General features: G+C 37.8%; 1 protein-coding gene across 2 annotated transcripts in view; it reads left to right on the top strand.

Moving 5' to 3' along the window:
• Positions 1–10,505, top strand: part of CCDC198 (coiled-coil domain containing 198) — a 50,718-nt gene extending 40,213 nt beyond the window's left edge. The window contains exons 4-6 of one of the 2 annotated variants that reach the window (XM_027842911.1): positions 1,146–1,244; positions 6,431–6,593; positions 10,174–10,505. In XM_027842911.1, the coding sequence (XP_027698712.1) occupies positions 1,146–1,244; positions 6,431–6,593; positions 10,174–10,409 (498 nt within the window). In that variant the 3' untranslated portion in view covers positions 10,410–10,505. Of the gene's footprint in view, positions 1–1,142; positions 1,245–6,430; positions 6,594–10,173 lie in introns of both variants that reach the window. The other variant, XM_027842910.1, reaches the window with a different exon arrangement.
• Positions 10,506–19,289: the final 8,784 nt, after the last annotated feature.

Here is a 19,289-nt window from a genome sequence, read left to right as displayed (position 1 = left end):
TTCTATGAGTATCTATAAAGAATCTGTGTAGAAGACAGAGAGAAAGATTAGAAGTAAACTATTTTTTATTATTTTAAGATTAAAAAAAACCTGATAAAAAGAATTTTATGAACAAACTAGCAATTTACAGTTGGTTGGTTGGTTGCTGACCTTTGTACTCAAAGAGGACCAAAATGACATCACTATGTCAGGGTCAATGTACAGACCAACACAAGCTTGGAAATCTCTACTATAGGTTGGGCACAAATAGTCCATATGAACATTTGAAGTGGAGATGTCTCTAAATCTGCACACCTCTTATTTATTTTGAGCTACTGTGATTCTGCTTTGCTCATAGAGCGCAGCACCTTCTTTGATGTGGGTATGCCCTACTGGGCAGTCCTGTGCCAGTGTCTCCCATGTCTCACAATCAATTCCAATGTGCATTCTGGAGAAAATGTTTACCGTGTTGGCTGAAAAGAGATAAATGAAAATGACTAACATGACTTTTCCTGAGAGACTGAATTTAATTCTTATCCTGAGGAAAAATCAAAAGAGGATTCTGAAGGGAGTTTTATCAGTGTTTGGAGTGAACTGAATGGTGAAATTACATTTCCAGAAGTGGAGTCATTTGCTTTTATAGTAAAGGATTGAGGTGGCTCTGACTGAGACATTTTTCAGCCAAAATATTATATATCTTTTTCTTTTTATTATTAATTTCACTTATTAATAAATTGCATATTCTGTAAATTTAATATTTATGAGATTTAGGGATTTAATATATAGAAATGCAAATGCCTACTATTGGAAAAAGGTTTCTCCAGTTTAATAATAAGTAATATTCAATATACTGAAGTAGGAGTTAAAACCAACTGATTAATATAGAAAGATTACAATCTTAATAATTAGAAAGAAAACACACACACATATGCACCTGAACTACTCTAAAGCTCAGAATAATAAGATTAAATATGAGAATGAGTAAAGTAGTAGGCTGAGAGGTAACCTGTAAGTAGGTGTGGTTGATCCCTATAAACCTGGCTACATTAGGATCTCATGAGATAATGTATGGAAAGCTCTTTGCAAACCTTAAAAGCATTATATAAATGTCACCTATTATTATCAAACAATCTTACTTTAACCAGTGTATTACCTTTTCATAGCAGGAGCTAGAAAAGAGAGTGCAAGCTCTGACATACTCTTCTGGGAAAAGGCAATATCTACACAAAATGAAAATGCTGGAAATGAATCACAGGAAACAAGAGGTAAAGATAACAGCAGAAGAGGCGCCACCATCTATTAATTAAAGAAACCTTGGGGGTGGGGTAAACTTTTTTTCTTCCTTCTCCCATGAGTAGAGCGCTAAAAATATTTATAGAGACTTTATTTAGGAAGGGGTTAAAATAAATCACTGAACTTAGAGATTCAGCTAATGATAATACTATGGGAGACAATGACAATGGCTTTGGGAGAAGTTAGGAAGAAATTGGTCCAGATAAGATTTCTGAGCTGCTGTCTTTTCCATTACCAGTATATATTTTGATATTTTCTTAATATCACTTTACCTGCTTTATAACTTGAATGTGTTTTCAAGGAGAGCTTGAAAAGAGACCATTTGAGTTCAAAATGTTATTTCATTTACTTGTGTCAGAGACAAAACTAGAGTCAGGTGATTTTTGTCTCAGGGTGGGAAATTGAGAGAGTTCTAATAGTATTTGTACTCCTACATGGAAGAAGGTCTTAAAACTTCTTTCATCCCCCTCACTGCAAACAACTATCTGTTTACTGTCCTCTAGTCCCCAGCAATCAGGCTTCTTAGAAGCCAAGTGTGAAGAAATGCAATTTCTACCCATTGCTCTGAGGTGAAATCATTCTTCTATGTGACCACTCTTCAGATATTCATATCATGTTCCCCCAGATCTCCTTTTCTCCAGGCTAACCATCTCCAATTTTTTCAAATGGTCCTCATGAGGCACATTCTCCAGTCTTCTCACCATGCTGGCCACCCTCTTAAAAAGGACACATTTCACGTTGTCTATTCTCAAATGAAGTGCCTAGAAATGAGCCCAGTACTCTAGATCTGTTTTGACCAGGGCAAAGTAAAGAAGAACTATCAACTCCTTCATTCTGAATATGATGCTTCTTTGTGCAGTTTAGGACAATTTATTTCTTTGCCCTACACATTACGCTATTGTTTTATTTTAAGCTTGCAGTCTACTAAGATCTCTAGTTCTTTTTCATAACTTTGGTCTAGCTAAGCTTCCTCTCATGCTGTATTATGAGGTTGATTTTTTTTTAACACAAGGATAGAACTTTATATATACATATATATTATATATTTCTGTCAAATTTTATTTTATTCAATTTGGCATACTGTTGGTTGGGAGCTTTCTCAATGCAGTTTCTGTTATCCAATATATTAGTTAACCCTCCAAACTTTGTGCCATCTGAAAATTTGATAAGTATGTCATCGAGGCTTTCTTCCAAGTGATTGATAAAAAAAATATTGAATAGCATGGGGTTAAGAGCAAATCACTAAGGTGTGCTACTAGATAGACTGCTCTTCAAATTAATATTTAGTCATCACTACATACTTAATGAACCTGGCCATTCAATCTATTCCAAATGCTCTTAACTGTACTATCATTCAGCCTATATCACTCCATCTTATGTGTGCCATGCCTAGAACACAGTAGGCATATAATAAATGCTCATTAACTAACTCACCTATCCACAAGTATAACATGAAAAACTGTCAAATTCTTTGCTGAAATTTAAATATGTTATATCTACCACATTTCCCTGATCTACAAATTTAGTTAGCTTGTCAGAAAAGGAAACCAGATTAATCTGGCATACTCAGATGATGATATCACACTGGCTTATAGTCATCACTTCTTCCCTAAGTGTTCACAAACTGTTCCTTAGTAATCTAGAACTTTGCCAAGAATATAAGTCAAGCTCAAGGGTCCACAATTCACAAATTCCACCCTTTTACACTTAAAAAATGTCCATTGGTTCTTCTCCAATCCTACAGCACATATCCCATTTTTCCAAAATCTTTCAAAGATCTCCTGTAGTAATTTAGTAATCACATATACTTTTGAGTAATCTTGAATGTAGTTTATAGAGATCTGGTGACTTGAACTCATTAAAGGCAACTAGATACTTCCTGACCATTTCCTCAGTTATCTAGTATGTCCACTCCCTGTTAACCATTCTTTGTATCCTTTCCTGTTTATATATCATTCCCTTTGGAAAAGAAAAGAGAAAAAAAAAAGAGTTGATTCATTTAATGTCCTCACCATACTAAGATTCTATATCTAGAATTGGGGAGTTTTTAGAGACCATTAGTTCCAGCTCCCTTATTTTACAGATGAGGAAACTGAGGCTCATGGAAGTTAAATGATTGGCCCCAGTCATCAAGACTTGAACCTAGGTCCTCTGATCCCAAAGTCAAAGCTCATTACACGAAATTAGTCTGCCTTCCAACTAGTATCACTATCCCATCTCTTCTGAAGAGCTTTCCTATCCCTTCTTTTATCATTTTATTGTCCACAAAATCTGTGATACAAAAAAAAAATCACAACACCACTTTTTGTTGTATTTAACATTCATTGCCAACATTAGTTTATGCTGAACTTAAACATTCCTGGCACATATCTGTCAAAGCCATCCTATTCTATTATATTTATATTCAATAATTTGACCTTGCTTCTATAATATTTGTCAATGAGTTCTCTACGTATTCAGGTTATTTTTTTCAAGCAGATCCACTTTTTCTCCTCATTAGAATAATTTCCTCTTATATCTCCAGAATTTCATTCTTCTCCATTCTTCTTGAGCTAACTTCCCTGTGAAAAATATTAGGCCATTGGACTAACTTATTTTTTCCATGACTGTCTTATAGTTTGCTTCACCTTTTGAAGAATGATCAGGTTCCTTGTTAAAAATCTCATACAAATTTCTATAATATCATGCTTCTATGTCAGATTTGTGATCTGTCTTCCAAACTCTTAATGAATCCCTCCTTCTGTCCAGAGAGTCTGTAGTATACTCATACTTCAGGAGAGTTATTGTTTCTACTACCGTTGATCCTCATCCAAATACTCTACACCATTTTTCTTCCCTCAAATTTATAGATTTCCTCATATGAGTATATAGTCTTAATATACAATGCTACTCCATTCTTTGTTAATTTATGTTCCCTTTTGAATAAGATAAAACTTTCTAAAGCCAAATTTCAGTCATGAATCCTATCCCAACAAGTTTTGGTAGTAGCTATGAGGCCCTGGAAAGACATGAACTGCTGCAAAGTGAAGTAAGCAGAACCAGGAGAACATTGTGTACAGTAATGACAACATTGTTGAAGAACTCTGACTTAGTTATTCTCAGTAATACAATGATCCAAGACAATCCCAAAGGACTCATGATGAAATATGCTAACTGCTTCCAGAGAAAGAACTGATATTGTCTGAATACAGACTAAAGCATACTCTTTCTTTCTTTCATTCTTTTTTTTTGAGTCTTCTACAAAATGACTAATATGGAAATATGTTTGCGTATGTATAACCTATATCAGATTGCTTACCACTTCAAGGAAAGGGGAAGGGAGAGTGGGAAGGAATAACAGAATTTGGAACTCAAAACTTTAAAAATGTTAAAAATTGTTTTAATTTTAATCGGGGGAAATATTACTAAAAAATAGCTATGAGGTCCAATTTGTCTCTTTGCATTAGGATCATTCTGCTAATTACTTATACCTTTTGCATTTTTAGGTAAACATTTGAGACCATGGATTTTATTGCTGCCTTTCCTCTTGGATGTTCTTTCCTGTAAATTATTGAACCTCCCTTCTTCAACTCTTTCTCCTGTGTTACACTTCTAATCTATGTGGTTACCAGCCTTGATGTGCATGATTTTCTCTTCCTTCCCTTTTCAATTTAAAGTTATCTTGATTAGACTTGAAAGACTTCAGGAAAATCTGTTTTTGTACTCTATTAGGTGGATTGTATATCTGGCCAACAGCCCATCATTCCCAAATATGCCTTTATCTTTATTTGGTAGATATGATTAAAAACAAACAAACAAACAAATAACTCCACATATAACTCCTGCCACGTTTTCTGTTTATTTTCCCCAGAACTTCATAATCCCTAATAATGCTATCTAGTTTTCTTCTACTGACATCACTCGCCCTTCCACCCACAGTGGTCTTCAGATTTGATAGTTACTAGTAAGCTCTCCTTCATAACTTAGAGACATAATTCAGGAAGAGAGCAGACCTCTCCGTATTTTTTCATTAGTTTGACAGACAGCTGCCTCAGTATCTCCCATTAGGAAGATGTCAATCTTCTCTTCTTCAACTGATCATTTTTCATAACATTCCTCAGAGCACAAGAAGCTGCTTTACTGAGAAATGATACAGTTGCCTCATTTATAGGAAAAGCCTCATCATGCCTATTGCATAGATTCAAATGATTAATTCCCTTCCTTCTCTTTGTCATGTACTTCTACCCTACAATCTCCTGACACAGAGTACAATTTCCCTCTGCCTTTTCCATCTCTGGATTTCTCTACCAGATGCCAGAAACCTCTTCATCTTAGCAGGTAATGTCAACCCTGGGACTCACGTTTCAGAAGTCCTCTTTGCCCCTAGGGCCACTCCCTCTGAATTGAAGGAGGAAGGCTTCTTCCCAGAAACTCGTTTTAAAGAGGGTGCCCAAGCCAGCTATCTCTTCAGTTCCTGCTTGACTTCACTTTCTGCACTTCTCCATGTCCCTTGCCCCACTGCAGCTTCCTTTTATTTGTTGTTCTCCCCTTTTGCATGTAAGCTCCTTGAGTGTAGGCTGCCCTTTTTTCTTTCTTACTTTTAGGTGTATTTCCAGTGCTTAGGACATAGTAAGTGCCTGGCATTTACAGTGCCTGGCACATAGTAAGCATTTAGTAAATGCTTGTTGACTAACTGGCTTTCTCTTTGTATCTTTGTTATTCCTTGTAACACTTTCTCTGTTTGTTTTTTTTTCGAGCAATACTTAATTCTTTCTGGTACTGAAGAGTATACATCCTTAATGAAGAGTCCTTTTAATGTATTAGTAATGACCCCTTTTAGAGGGGATCCAAGGTAGAGCAAATGGCATATTATAACACATATATTATCATCTAAACCACCTGGTTTATAAAAAAGTGTTTTAGTGCATTTCTTGACTGAGCACACTTTCAGTTTTTCTCCTAACTGGTGATATAGTTGATTTTGGAAATCACTGCTACTTCTGAGCCTTTTCTCCAAAAAGTTTCACTTCAATAGATATATGTCCTTATAATGAACCTATGAACTGTGAAACTTTTAGTCTGTTGGAGTCTCTGAATTCTGTGTAGTGGAGACTGATAAACTTGGGAAAGAAGTTAACTATTTACTTTTCTGTTATTAATATAGTTAAATCATTTACAGGCTCAGGCTGAGTTGAAGAGAAGTCTCCACAGAGAAGCAAGAATTAATAAACACAAAATGAGAGAACTCAAAGCCAAAAACATCCCTGAAAACATTCCAAGAAATGATGGCAGTGAAGACTTTGTAACTATAGAGCCTGATGTACCCATAAATGGAGAAACAGGTGAGTTAAGTAATTTTTCAATGAAATGAAATATTCCTAATTTGATTTTAGCCTCATCAGGCAAGTTTCTGGTGAAAAAGGAACAATCAATAGCTTTGTTACTCCTATTGCATACTTGTGGAATTTAGTAAGTCTGTCCTAATTATGGTACTATTTATTAAAAAGTAGTTTAGATAGAGCACCTGAGGAGGTGCTGAGTTCAAATCCAGCCTCAGACACATAACACTTACTAGCTGTGGGACCCTGGGCAAGTCACTTAACCCCATTGCCCAGCCAAAAAAAAGTAGCTTAGACACATTATAACTCACTCATTTTTAGGAGGAGACAAGCAGAAAAATCTTCATATATGATTAAAGAAAACGAAAGACAAGGAGGTTTATTAATACACCTGAAGTTGCACAGAATGTTAATATATTGGAAACAGTTTTTCTGATTTCTTATACAGTGCTCTGCCATCCCCAACCCAGTCCAATCTAATTCAATCTAATCCAACAAGCATGTTTGATGGAATAGAATTATTCTAAGTTTTCATGAGGAAATGTCTCCAGACAAGCAGGAATAGAGACAAACACACCAGTACCAGCCTATTAGAGAGAGGGGAGAATCCTAGGTTCTGTTTTGGGTGCTACCCCCTTTCTCCCTGGGTTATTCTCCCACATGACTTTCAAGAGGTAGAATGTTAGTGTTGGCATAGTATCAGGGTATATGGAGAAGATTATGGAAATGGCAACTGTCTCTGTCATTGAGCTGAATTTGAGAACCCTAACCCTACCTTCTTTTCTTATTATGTATTTCCTAAGAAAAGTAACATCATGTAAGGGATAGAGAGCTGACCTCTATCCCTTACTAGCTAGAGGCAGGAAGACTGACTTTGACACATACTGGACTAAGAATATAAATTATGAATTAGTTGTGTGTCTGAATTAGTGATGAGAGTTCTACACAGATGAAATCTGGACCCTTCCTCACTACAGAAAAACCCACTCAGAATCTTCTAGAACTCTTCTACTTAAGGTTTTCACATGAATTTATATTCTAAATTGGTTCTGCTCTGTCCTGGTTGTCATCTCTCTCTGTTTGGCAGGGAGAGAACAAATGTCTCCTGATAGAGATAGCTTCTAGGCTCTTTTGATCAACTCATTGTAATGATTGTTTGACATTGGTGCTAATCTTTAATAGGGCCTAGTGTGACCCATCAATGGAATTGACTCCATCCTCAAAGATCTCTGGGTTAGAATAATTGCTGCTTTCTTTAAGATGTGAAACCAAAGATGTTTGCATTAGTTTGCATTAGCCACCAACAAATATTCAACTGAGTTGTCCAGCCATTATACTAATAGCTATGTCCTAGTTCTAATTTAATGGCTTCTTTTCAGTCTTCATCTTCCTTGACCTCTCTGAAGCACTATCCATCACCTTCTCCTAGATTCTCTTTCCACTCTAGGTTTTCATGACATTACTCCTCTCTCCTAGTTTTCCACCCTACTTATTTAACTGCTCCTTTTCACTCTCCTTTGCTTGATAATTTAACCAAGGTACACCCAATAATGATAGGTGTCCCCCAAGGTCCAGGCTGGGCTTCTCTTCTTTCTCTATCCTATCTCACTTGGTAACCTCATTAAATCCCATGGATTCAATTGTCATCTCTATGCAGATGATTCCTAGATATGCATATCTAGTCCTAGTCTCTCTCTTGATAGCAGTCACTACCTTTTGGACATTTTAGATAGGATTTCTTTGGGTTTCTCATACTTAACACGTCTTAAATAGAACTCTTCTTTCCCTGTAAACTCTCTCCTTTTCTGAACTTTCCTAGTACTGCTGAGGACACTACCATTCTCTCAGTAACTCATGCTTCCAAATTAATTGGCATCCTCATTGCCTTACTTGTACTCACCCCACATATCCAATTTGTTGTCAAGCCTTGTTTTTTTTACCTTCATAACATCTCTCACATATATCCCATTCTCTAATCTCACATAGCTACCACCCTTGGACAGGCCCTCATCATCTTATGTCCATACAATTGCAGTGGCTTTCTAGTTGATCTCCATACTTCAAGTCTCCACCCACTCTAATCCTTCTTCCACTCAGCTATCATAGATTTAGATAATCTATCTAAAGTGCAGGTCTGATCATATCACTCCATCACTTCCCCTTCCCTACTTAATAAACTCCAATGGTTCCCTATCATCTCCAGGATCAAATGTAAAATCCTCTGTTTGGTATTTAAAGTCCTTCACGACCTGGTCTCATCTTACCTTTCCAACATTCTTACACTTTACTCCCCTCCATGTACTCTATGATCCAGTCACACTGGCTTCCTTTGTGTTCCTTGCACGTGACACTCCATCTCCTGACTCTGTACTTTTTAGCTGGCTGACCCCCATAGCAGAATGCTCTTTTCAAGTATTATCTACACATAGATAACTCTGAAACCTATATATTCCATTCCAATCTCTCTCTTGAAATCTAGTCTTGTATCTCCAGCTGCTCAATGGACAGTTGGGGATATCCAACTAGATGTCCTGTAGGCATCTCAAACTCATCATGGCCAAAATATCCACTCTCCCGGATTTCCCTGTTTCCGTTGAGGATAGCATTATCCATCTAGTCATTGAGGTTCACAACATTGGAATTGCTATTAACTCTTCCCTCTCATCTCCTATAATCCAATCATTCTTGTCAATTCTACCTCTGCAGTTTCTTTCCCATCTGTCCTCTTATTTTTACCCATATGGCCACCACTCTAACTTAGACCATAATCATCTCTCACCTAGAGTATTGCTATAGCTTTCTAATTGGTCTACCAGCTCCTAATCTCTCTTCTCTCCAATTTATCCTTCACACAGCTGCCTAAATGATATTTTTAGGGCACAAGTCTGACTATGTCACTTTCCTGATAAAGCTCTAGTGGTTTCCTCTTGCCTCTGGGATAAAATATAAACTTCTCTGATTAGCATTTAAAGTCCTTTTCAATCTGGTTCCAATCTGTCTTTCTAATCTAATTGCACATTTCTATTCTTCACAAACTCCTAACTGGTTTACTTGTTATTCCCCAAACACAATATTCCATCTTCTGTCTCCATGCCTTTGTACAAACTGTCCACTATGTTTGTAATCCATTTCCTCCTTCCACCCACCCCCAAAATTACCTAGACTCTTTCAAAGCTCAGCTCAACTGCCACTTGTTACAAGAAGCCTATCCTAACCTCAATGCCATCAATTCAGAAATTACTTTGTATCTACTTTACATATATTTTGAATTTCCTTTTCAACATATAGATATGCATATATATGCATGTGTACACACATACACACATATGTATATATACATGTGCATGTGTGTATATACACACATACACATACATATATAATTTTACCCTAATAGAATGAGTACAAGGTCATTTTTTGTCATCATATTTCTAGTGTGGTATCTGGCATATTATAGGTACTTAAATAAATGTGTGTTGAATGAATAAATTAATGAATGAATCTAAATTCCTTGGAAACAGATCTTCCTTAGACACAATATTAATTACATTGTATTGAATGCTAAAAGAACTTCAGTCTTTTTCAGGAAATGCATGGAATAGAGAATTTGTAAAATATCATGAACAGAGTGAATATCATCCCAGGAAGAGTGGTGAATTGAGAAGATGGCCCCTCAAACAGCAGATCCAAGATGAACTATTTTGGGACAGTTCTAGTACCGATTCAGATGAGTCGGGAAAAGAGGAAAGGAAATCCTGGACACTAGTGAGGACCAAGACAGAAAGAATTGCACTTTTTGATGAGTTCTTTGATCAAGAGTAAGAGAGTTAGAAAATTAAGAGAACTATACACCAATCAGGATTTCACTGGGAGGGGGCAGCTAGGTGGCACAGTGGATAGAGCACTGGTCCTGGAGTTTTGGAGGACCTCAGTTCAAATTCAGCCTCAGATACTTGACACTTCCTAACTGTGTGACCTTGGGCAAGTCACTTTAACTCTGATTGCCTTGAAAAAAAAAGAATTTCATTGGGAGGAGAAAGGGGAAAAGAGGGAGTGAATTGAAAAATTCAAATATTTGTCATTCCAGTACCTAGAACAGTGCCTGGCATAAAGTAAGTACTTAATAAATACTTATGGATTAATTATTTACTGGTAATACTGATTCAAATCAATATGTGGAATATGACACATTTAAAAGGGTCTTTTTTTTTAATGGAGGCTTTTTTAGTCCCAAAGCATTATATGTGCCTCATTTAAGAAAAACTGATATAGAAAATATAAAACACACAAATTAAAGGGTTGGTTATTCACATAATACTCTTTATTTTATTTATGAGAATTACATTGTTTTTTTCAATACTAAGGTCATCTAGGAAACTTATTGATTTGTTTTCATATAGCTAACTACTGGACTTAACAGCGAGGTACATGGGAAACTGCGGAAATACTTAATATGTTAGGAATCATTATTGATTAAATAAATACTGACCGAATGAAGTCAAAACAATTCTGACAATATGATGAAGAATCATGGAGAATAAGAATTTTAGAGTTAGAAGGACTCTTGGGGATCATTTAATCAAGAGAAAATTATTCAATTTGCAAAAACCAAACACACATATACTTTGAAAAACATCTATTGTGAAAGCCAAATACAGCTGCTTCCTTAGCATTATATCCCATAAGAAGTTATATCTTATCTATAAACATTTAAAAGTTACTTTAAAAACTTTTTAAAAATACTTAATGGTTCATTTTATGAAATATTCCAAAAAGAAAAACAACCAAAAACCCCAACCTTGGAATTCATCAAATGAATATAAAGAGCTGACACATTTGAGAAGAAACACCAGAGCTATAACTAGGATTTTTTTAAGCTGGTGGCAAAATCAGTTGTGGGAAGGGGCTATAGTGCAGAGGACAGTCTGATGTCAGGTCTAGTTTTTCTGGGATAGGAGACCATCCACCCCAGGTTCCTGGATTTTGTGGGAGAGGTAGACTCTAGCAGAGGTAAATGAACAGTCACTCCCACCCAAGGAAATATGTACTCTCCTGTAGAAAAAGTATCTACTCCTATATCCCTGAGTAAGGCCTCATTGGCCTTGTGACAACTGATAAATAGTTCTATCTCCTGGCTAATGCCAATTTATCCATAAGTTTATTTGATTGTTTCCTCTATGACCTTGTTCTATCAACAACCTCCTTTTCTTACAACTTTGAGAGACAGTTAAACATTAATGAATAATAAGCTGGATCAGGAGTCAAGAATGTCTAGGTTAAAATTCAGCTTCACTTACTAGCTATATGTGTCTGGGTAAGTCACTTCTTTAGCCTCAGCTTCCTTTATCTGTCCAATGTGAATAATAATAATGATAATACCTATAGTACATGACTTTTATAAGACTCAACATCTAAAGTTCTATATAAATGTCAACCATTATTATTTCTATTTTGTACTGGCAGCTTCTATTTAAGCTACAACATGCATAGATTTTTCTCTTTCATAAAAATTTTCTGGGGGCAGCTAGGTGGTGCAGTGGATAGCATACTGGCCCTGGAGTCAGGAGGACCTGAGTTCAAATTCGGCCTCAGACACATAACACTTACTAGCTGTGTGACCCTGGGCAAGTCACTTAACCCCAATTGCCTTAAAAAAAATTAAAAAATTAAAAAATTCCCTCTCTTGACCCAGCTAGGTTATGATCCTATCCCTTTGCTAGCACATTTACAGAAAGAACAGCCTACATTCAATCACTTCCACTTCCTCTCCATACACTCATTCTTCAACCTCTTCCATTTCCATCACCCATCTGAAACTCTGCTCTGTAAAGTCCTATGACATCTGTGGGGGGAACAATATCCCACGGTTTTGTTCCACTCAGGATGGAGCAGTATTTTTTCTTCAAAAGATAATGAAAAAAGATAATGAAAACATCCTTGAAGATTAATTGGTTTAGGGGACCAAAAGCTTGGTCTATTGATATAATTTCCTGGTGCCTTTAGTACAAAATTCAGGGCTCCTTCAAGCTGCTAACTTCAGATAATCATGAATAACACAAAGGCAGGGAAGCTGTGCCCAGTTGAATCAATTCTGTGTACTTACTGAATACCCTTTCTCTGCTTTGCATATCCTTCCCTTGCCATGGCTAAGTAAATCTTTTTTTTTTTAATTCATTAATTTATTTCTTTTTAGTTTTCAACATTCACATCCACAAGATTTTGAGTTCCAAATTTTTTCTCCATCTCGTCCCTCCCCCAACTCCAACACAGTGTGCATTCTGAATACCCTTTCCCCTAATCTGCCCTCCCTTTTATCTCCACTACCCCCCTTCTCTTATGCTCTTCCTCTTCTCTTTTCCTATAGGGCAGGATTGATTTCTATACCCCATTGCCTGTATATTTTATTTCCCAATTGCATGTGAAAACAATTTTTTAACATTTGTTTTTAAAACTTTGGATTCCAAATTTTCTCCCTTCCTCCCTCCCTACCCACCCTCATTGAGAAGGCAAGCAATGTGATATAGGTTATAGTTGTGTAGTAATGCAAATCATGCAAAACACTTCCATAGTAGTCATGCTGTGGAAAACTAACTATGTTCCCTTCATCTTATCCCACCCCCCATTTATTCTATTCTCTCTTTTGACCCTGTCCCTCCTTAGAAGTGTTCGCTTCTGATTACCCCCTCCCCCAATCTGCCCTCCTCTCTATCATCCTCCTGCTTTCTTGTCTCCTTCCCCGCCCCCCCATTTTCCTGTAGGGTAAGATAGATTTCCATACCCCACTGAGTGTGTATGTTATTCCCTCCTTAAGCCAAATCTGATGAGAATAAGATTCACTCATTCTCTCTCACCTTCTCCCACTTCCCCTCCGCTGTAAAAGCCTTTTCTTGTCTGTTTTGCATGAGATAATTTACCCCATTCTACCTCTCCCTTTCTCCTTCTACCAATATAATCCTCTTTCACCCCTTAATTTTATTCTTCAGATATCATCCATTCATCTTCAACTCACCCTGTGCCCTCTATCAATCTCTATCAATACATATAATTTTTTTCCCTCCAACTACCCTAATACTGACAAAGGTCTCACGAGTTACAAATATCATCTTTCCATGTAGGAATGTAAGTAGTTTAACCTTAACGATAACCTTAAAATGATAGTTTAACCCTTATGATTTCTCTTTCCTGTTTACTTCTTCATGCTTCTCTTGAGTCTTGTATTTGAAAGTCAAATTTTCTATTCAGCTCTGGTCTTTTCATAAGAATGCTTGAAATTCCTCTATTTCACTGAATATCTATTTTTTTCCCCTGAAGGATTATACTCAGTTTTTCCGGGTAGGTGATTTTTGGCTGTAATCCTATCTCCTTTGCCCTGCAGAATATCATATTCCAAGTCCTGTGGTCCCTTAGTGTAGAAGCTGCTAAATCTTGGGTTATCTTGATTGTGTTTCCACAATACTTGAATTGTTTCTTTCTGGCTCCTTGCAATATTTTCTCCTTGACCTGGGAACTCTGGAATTTGGCTACAATATTCCTAGGAGTTTGGCTACAATATTCCTAGGAATTTTCCTTTGGGGATTTCTTTCAGGAGGTGATTGGTGGGTTCTTTCCATTTCTATTTTACCCTCTGGTTCTAGAATATCAGGGCAGTTTTCCTTGATAATTTCTTGAAAGATGATGTCTAGGATCTTTTTTTGATCATGACTTTCAGATAGTGCAATAATTTTTAAATTATCTCTCCTCGATCTATTTTCCTTTTTTTTTTTTTGGTAGGCAATTGGGGTTAAGTGACTTGCCCAGGGTCACACAGCTAGTAAGTGTCAACTGTTTGATCAGAGGCCAAATTTGAATTCAGGTCTTCCTGACTTCAGGGCCAGTGCTCTATCCACTGTGATACTAGCTGCCCCGTCAGTAGTTTTTCCAATGAGATATTTCACATTGTCTTCTATTTTTTTATTCTTTTGGTTTTATTTTATAATGTCTTGATTTCTCATAAAGTCACTAACTTCCAATTGCTCCATTCTAATTTTTAAGGAAGTATTTTCTTCAGTGACCTTTTGGACTTCCTTTTCCATTTGGCCAATTCTGCTTTTTAAGGCATTTTTCTCCTCATTGGCTTTTTGGACCTCTTTTGTCATTTGGGTTAGACTATTTTTAATTTTTAAAAAAAAATTTTTTTTTTAGGCAACTGGGGCCCAGAGTCACACAGCTAGTAAGTGTCAAGTGTTTGGTCTGAGGCTGGATTTGAACTCAAGTCCTCGTGACTTCAGGGCAAGTGCTCTATCCACTGTGCCACCTAGCTGCCCCTAGACTATTTTTTAAGGTGTTATTTTCTTCAGTATTTTTTTTTCGGGTCTCCTTTAGCAAGCTGTTGATTGTTTTTCATGATTTTTGCATCACTCTCATTTCTCTTCCCAGTTTTTCCTCTACTTCTCTTACTTGCTTTTCAAAATCCTTTTTGAGTTCTCCATGGCCTGAGACCAATTCATATTTTTCTTGGAGGCTTTGGATGTAGGAGCTTTGACTTTGTTGTCTTCTTCTGGTTGTATATTTTGATCTTCTTTGTCACCAAAGAAAGATTCTATAAACTGACATTTTTTGCGAGGCTTGCTCATGATCCAGCCAATTATTTGACTTATAAACTCTTTGTTAAGGTAAGGGTCTGCTTCCAGTGTGGAGAATGTACTGTCCCAAACTTTGGGGGTTTTGTGCAACTGTTTTCAGAGATACTTTTAGGGGCCTGTAAGTTTTCACTTCTTCCAATGTGGTATGATCAAGGGTGAGGTGTTTACTCCTTTCCTGGCCTGTGCTCTGGTCTATGAGTGACCACAAGCACTCTTTTCTGCCTTGGAACTGTGAGAAGGATTCCCTCTCCACCACCACTACAAGCTCCACCATGCCAGGGCTCCTCCTCGCCCCAAGGTCGTCACCCAGAACTATGACCCAGATCCAAGCACAGGCAAAGGAAGAAAATCCTGTTTCAGCACCAGCAAAGAGATCCCTGCAATCCCACTCTGATCAGCCACTCGATTCCCCCTCAGTCTATGGGCCAAGCTCAGGAAGCAGCCACCAGTGTGGGGACTGGGGCTGGGACCTAGCTTCTCTTTCACCACAGTCATAGACTTTTCCTACTGACCTTCTAAGTTGCCTTTGGTGTTTGTGGGTTGAGAAGTCTGGAAACTGCCACAGCTGCCTGTGATTCAGTCCTCTGAGGACTGCTCTAGGTTCACTGAGACCTGTTTTGACTGCATGACCACGCTGAACTGTTTTTCTCTCCCAGGCTGGCAAAATAGATCTTTCTAATCAACCATCCAGGTTGTCTTGGGCTGGAAATTTGTTTTACTCTTTTTGTGGGTTCTGCTGCTTTAGAATTTGTTTGGAGTCATTTTTTACAGGTATTTGGAGGGGTTTGAGGGAGAGCTCAAGCAAGTCACTGCTTTTACTCTGCCATCTTGGCTCTGCCTCCTAAGTAAATCTTTAGTTCACTGTCAGATATTCTCCAAGTGTATAATTTCATTTCCATCTAGACTCACATGAAGTAGGCTTGTCCTATCATAACATCTTTATCAACAAATTCAGTCAATCATCCTTCTTGACATCTTTGTAGCATCTGACACTGTTGACCATTTGTTCATTAGGAGCTCCTCCCTTGGCTTTGATGGTATTGTACTCCCATCATTCTCCAATGTTCTACAGTGGAACAAGTATTCTCTCTAGAGTCAGAAGATCTGGATTTAGATATAACCTCTGTTTTTATCATCTATTAAATGAACAATTTGGACAATAACAGCAAAGACAGACACAAGGTAAACCCTTGCTTACTGTAACCTGAAACTGGAACTTCATCATTTGTTACTAGTATGGTATCCAGTGATCACTGGACAACTCCATCACAGATTAGTGTCTTGCTTACTGATAAGGGTGCTAGCTCTGCTGGTGGCTGGCTCCCTTTCCTGTTGCATATGTTTGTGCAGCTGAGATTTTGCTCTCAAAATCTGGCTTTTATCCAATTCTGGTGTAGAAGAAGTAATTTGTTGTAGTTCCTCATTTGATTTCTTGATCATTATTTGGCCTGGTACTATTTGTAAATTTTTATTGCAGAAGTTTGTGAGAGTTGAGTTAGCTGTGTCATTTCAGGTAGCCTGCTTGGTTAGAAGTCTTGCTTGTTTTATTCTCAATAAATTCTCCTACATTCTTAAACTTTTTTGATCAATATTCTTTCTATCACTTCACTTTAGCTATATAACTTTACAACTCTATTTTAGGCAACTCATTCTTCTACTTCTCTTGACTCACAAAATTAAAAGAAACGGACATATTCCAACCTATTTCTTATCTGAAGAAATCACATGTGTTGCAATCATATGCATAACAAGATATTCATTCTTCTACTCTCCTTTACTTGTGGGGTCAGTAAAGAGGGTCAATTTTAGACTTGGTCAGGGGGAACAGTACTCAATATGGTATAATGAGGCAGCTTTTGGCATAGTGAGACAGAGTCAGAACACAGTGGTGGCAGCATCAGAGGCAGCATTCTTGCCCTGGCATAAAGGGGCTTTGGTAGCACTCAGACAGCACCCAAACTCCATAATATTTTTTGAGGGGCAGGAGGCAAACAGTCAGGCCCTAGCACTGAAAAGCATTGCTAGGCTCTACCATAGAGTAGCAAAATTTTAGGGAAGAAGGCAGACCAATGCCAGTCATCAGGAGAATGGGTCCAAGAGACAGTAGGCAAAAGAATGGGTAACACGCAGCAGAGTGAGCAGTGGCATGGACCCCATTGGCAACAAGGAGGGAAATTGGAAATTATATGGGCTCTAATAGTAGCATGCAACAGAGTGGGCAGCAAAGTGGATCCCAGCAGAGTGGGGATTGGCACAGAAGCAACAAAGATAGGAGCAAGGTAGCCCCTCGCTTACTATAATTCAAAACTGAGGGGACCTCATCACACTGTTACTAGTACAGTATCCAATGATCATTGAATAATTCCATCATAGGCAGGGCAGAGAACTAGGAGCAGATGTCTTGCTTGCTGGTGATGGAGGAGAGTCAAGACTACTCATTCAGCCCCTGTGGAATGATGGGAACATACCCTCAAGAAAGGCAGACTCTAAAGGGGCCCAGATTTGACATTTCTTCCCAATGGAGTTCTCAAGGAGGAGAAGTTTTGGCTGCTGGATCAAGGAACACTAAGTGGGTAGGACTACAGATTTTTGGCATTGACTCTGAAACAGGCTGTATACAAGAGGATAATGAGCTCTTGGCTAACTTTTTAAAGATGACCCCGACCTGTGATGATGATCAGTGACTATGCAGAAATGTCATCATCTGCACTATAGCCCTCATGCTCTTGGTGCTGCTCTGGCTCATTATCTCTTCTTTCCATAGGGAGGCCCTCTGTGCAAAGATCTGGCATTGTCTGCCCCATGGACCAAGTCTTAGGGGTAGTTTCCAATACTATTTATCTTTATTCTATTTTTTTTTATTTAACAGGCATTTGTTTACTCTCCCTCCCATTCCCCTTCCCACTGGAGGGACAACAAAACAATAACCACAAACTATTGTAATAAATTCCCACACTGGCCATGTCCAAAACTTTCTATGTCTTATTTTGCATACTGAATCCATCATTTCTCTGTCCAGAAGTAGGTAACATTTTTCATCACTCGTACTTTGGAAACACGGTTGGTCATTGTATTGACTAAGGGAAAAACTAGCCTAGCCTGTGTGGGTACATCATGCAATAAAGATTAATGGTTTCATATATAATTGTCTTTTTCTGCTCTTCTTCACGTAGGAGTATGTTTATATTTACTGGTATTCAAGTTCAGAATAAGAACATTTAAAAAATTATAAAGAAATAAATACGTCCCACTTCCAGACCATCTCCATTCCATGTTGCCCCATGGTGACCACCTTCCTCAATTCCTCCCTGAAGGAATATTGGACTCTGATGCTGGTACCACCTTGGGCTTTGATAGGCAAGCCTTCACCTTATCTTACCCAGCAGCAGACCTCCAGACTATGCCAAAGCCATGTCTAATCCTCTCCCTTCTATCTTCCCTTTAGGTGTTATTTCCTTTCCCCATTAGATTGTAAGTTCCTTGTGGGTAGGGACTGCCTTGCCCACTTGTATTTGTATCCCCAGTATTTAGAAAAGTATTGTTGTATGCCTGCAAAACCTGGATAGTATTCCAGCACCATGCCAGGAAACTAAATCGCTTCCATTTGAATTGTCTTGGGAAGATTATGAAGATCACCTGTTAAGGTAAGATGCCAGACACCGAGGTCCTTTCTTGAACTAAACTGACAAGCATTTAAAATCTATTGCATAAAGCACAACTCTGATGGGCTAGCCACATTGTTCAGAGGCCAAATGTATGCCTGCCAAAAAGACTATTTTATGGAGGATTCACACATGGCAAGTGCTCACATAGTGGTCAGAAAAAGTGACACAAGGATACTCTCAAGGTTTCTCTTAAAAAACTTTGGAATTGATTTTGTGACATGGGAGACACTGGCACGGAACCAGCCAGCATGACGTGCCCTCATTAGAGAAGGTGATGTGTTCTATGAGCAAAGCATAATGAAAGTAGCTCAAAAGAAATGTGAGATGTGCAGATTTTGAGAATCCACCTCAAATATTCACATGGTTTATTTGTGCCTGACCTATGGTAGAGCATTCCAGGCTCATATTGGTTGATT

The sequence above is a fragment of the Vombatus ursinus genome, unplaced genomic scaffold (genome assembly GCF_900497805.2).
Source record: "Vombatus ursinus unplaced genomic scaffold, bare-nosed wombat genome assembly UNPS02014893.1, whole genome shotgun sequence".
NCBI classification, from domain to species: domain Eukaryota; kingdom Metazoa; phylum Chordata; class Mammalia; order Diprotodontia; family Vombatidae; genus Vombatus; species Vombatus ursinus.
This window is presented reverse-complemented; position numbering and strand designations above follow the sequence as displayed.